Here is a 2,753-nt window from a genome sequence, read left to right on the forward strand (position 1 = left end):
TCCGTAAAATGCCTGCGGGAAGGGCCCGTTCCCTGCCAGATGCAGAAGGGAAGGTTTAGTAGGCAGGAGGATATAACGAAGGATCTGAAGCACGGGAAAACACCGTGAGCTTGGCGAGAGGCATGTCTTATTTCTTTAAACCAGCCTGCAGGACCATGAGCAGGGACGCGATGCCGGAGCCGGGTCCGTGTGTGGTTCCTCCAGGGTCGCTTTGGGATGGGAGGGTGAAATCCTCGTGGAATTCTCCAGGTGGAATCCTCATTAGGGGTTACACAACAAAACCCCTGTGTCAACAGTTTGCTAATCACTTGCCCAGGGAAATACTTCCCGTGGGCACTGAGATAAGACTTGAGTCCTTACAAGGGTAGCAGTACCAAAATGTATACTCGAAATGCCTTCCCTGGTGAACTGTCAGTAATAAGCTTTGGGTTTGCCTCTGAAATTCTTTTCACATAACAGTGTTCAGCTGCATAACCAGAGAGTGAAGTAATTGACAAAGCACATTGTCATTTTCAAGCTGCAGCAGGGTTTGCGTTCAGGGAAGGCTCTGCTTGAGAGACGGTGTGCCCTGAGCCTCAGCAGTGCTTGGTATCCTTACATACATATGCTGATCCCCTCTCCTGATTACTATGTGCTTGCAATATTGCAGGCTGTTTCACGCAGGGAGTTTGCCCATGTGGAACAGGTTGCTGAAGGCTTTCACTTCAGATTCCGAGAGATCTCGAACCTTCCTGGTTTGCAGATGGGGGTCAGGGAACACTTGGCTCACAGCACAGTAACTTGTGCTCAGCTATCTGTCTTGTCTTGTCCTGAACACTGACTGGTGTGTTTTGTTGTGATCCGGTGTTGTGGAGATTTGGAAGGTGTCCATGGCAGAACCTCTGCTTGCTTCATTGCAAGTGCAGGTTTTACGTTACACTAGGAGACTCAAAGGGGTTAAAAAGCTCCTTGATTATTGTTTTAGTGGAGTATAGAACTTCACTGAGGTGGGGTAACTTCACTTTCCTGCTCACTGATGGAGGAGAATGTCGTTGGGACTTAATTTCTTTCCCACATTACATTGCGTAACTCGTGTGATATTTCAAGTCGCCCTTGTGAACTGTTACTTTTTGCACTGTGTTCAGTGTGACTGATGTTTTTATAGCGAGGGAAGCTAAGGTGGTTCTGGTGAGTGTTGTGGGTTTGATAGTTTTTACTGAATAAAGCAGAGGTCTCACCACAGACTTTTTATGAGACTTTGTAGAAATCTCACCTTGTTTCCTTTTCAGATTGGCGATGACGAGCAAGGTTACGACCTGGACTTGTTCTGCATACCTAAACATTATGCAGATGATTTGGAAAAAGTCTATATTCCTCATGGGCTCATCATGGACAGGTTTGTTTGACTTCAGTCACTGCACTGATTCCATGACACTGGAATAAATAATCTTCCGGTGATAATTTTGCTGGGTTTGCTGCTTGGTGACTGTCTAAATAGATTACACTTAATTAGAGACTAGAATGTACAAGTGCTAATTAACTCTTTCTTGTTTGGCTTCTAAGAGTTTGTACGTTTGCAGTCATGTTATTGTTTGCAAATTGGTCATAATTCTCAAGTCAAATTTTGTGGTAGGTACCAACCTACAACTTTCTTCCCAGTGTTTCTTTGATGTTTTACCTTCTTAAAACCTAATTAAAAGACGTTTTGTTGTGCCAGTTCAGTCTGAAAACAATTATTGTCTCTTGAATTTCCATAAGATGTTAATAAGAGTAAATTATTAATCACACCATCTTAGACTTCCTCATGTTCATGTGGTAGATAAATAATATCCAATGTTCTCCTACCTTCTGGGAAGGACATTAGCCTCTGCAAATATCAATCTGTCGCTTCTGTGGTTGCTTGAATTTGTGATGTGCTGCAGAAGTTTTATCTCATAGGATCAGAAATGGGTGCATAAGCCTACAAGGCATTTTTGGTTTACTTTGTGCTTGATAGTAGCTAATTCCCTCCATGAGGCTGAACAACAAGTTCAGTGAATTTAAGCTGTTTCAGAGCGGTGCTGGGTGTATCTTCCAGGATATCTTATGACTAGAAATGCATCTAGTTTTTTGCATGATCCTGTTTGGCTAGATACAATGAACATCTCTATAAAAGAAGTTTATTTTTAAATATTGTAAACGCTCTGCTCTGGAAAGTCCTTATAGAGGGAAAAATTGGACAAAATACATGTCATTAAAGAATTGACGTAAAGTTTATAATGATCAGCTTTCTCTGGGAAACCTGCTGTCAGCTGGCAGGCAATAAATACAGACCATGCTTTCTAAAATAAATTGCAGGATAAATTTAGAAACAATGATTGCAGAAAAACAGTGCAGTGTTCTCTTGCTCTGCGTCGTTGCTATTGTCTTCTGCATTTAGGACAAATTTCTGGCAGTCTGACTTGGCAAATGAACTCTGCAGCTTGAGAGTTTTCTTGCTTCTCAGTGAGGGCTACTGCCTTTCGGGTTGTGTTAGCTTGCTTAGCTCTTTGCATGCAAGCTGAACCTCTCTTTGGAGGGAGGAGAGACACCTTCATGTCTCATATCAGACAGTAAAACAGTTTCAGGGTGTTAATATTTGCTTTGTGACATAAGAACAAGGGCATTTGGCAGAGCTACTGTTAGACTAACCTTGAAAAGCAAGAACTTTGTTTACCAGTAATGTGTAAAAGTGACTGAAGGGGTAGGCAAATATTTCTGAGCGAAATGTGTTTCCAAGTCTGATGTGTGTGATT

General features: G+C 42.2%; 1 protein-coding gene across 1 annotated transcript in view; it reads left to right on the top strand.

Annotated features, from left to right (window-relative positions):
• Positions 1-649: 649 nt before the first annotated feature.
• The window catches only part of HPRT1 (hypoxanthine phosphoribosyltransferase 1), a gene marked incomplete at its 5' end in the record, with an annotated part of 15,106 nt that continues 13,002 nt past the window's right edge, over positions 650-2,753 (top strand). Inside the window, 2 exons of the mRNA XM_009076626.1 lie at positions 650-748; positions 1,269-1,375. Coding sequence (XP_009074874.1) covers positions 650-748; positions 1,269-1,375 — 206 coding nt within the window. The remainder of the gene's footprint in view (positions 749-1,268; positions 1,376-2,753) is intronic.

The sequence above is a fragment of the Acanthisitta chloris genome, unplaced genomic scaffold (assembly GCF_000695815.1).
Source record: "Acanthisitta chloris isolate BGI_N310 unplaced genomic scaffold, ASM69581v1 scaffold13996, whole genome shotgun sequence".
Lineage (NCBI taxonomy): Eukaryota > Metazoa > Chordata > Aves > Passeriformes > Acanthisittidae > Acanthisitta > Acanthisitta chloris.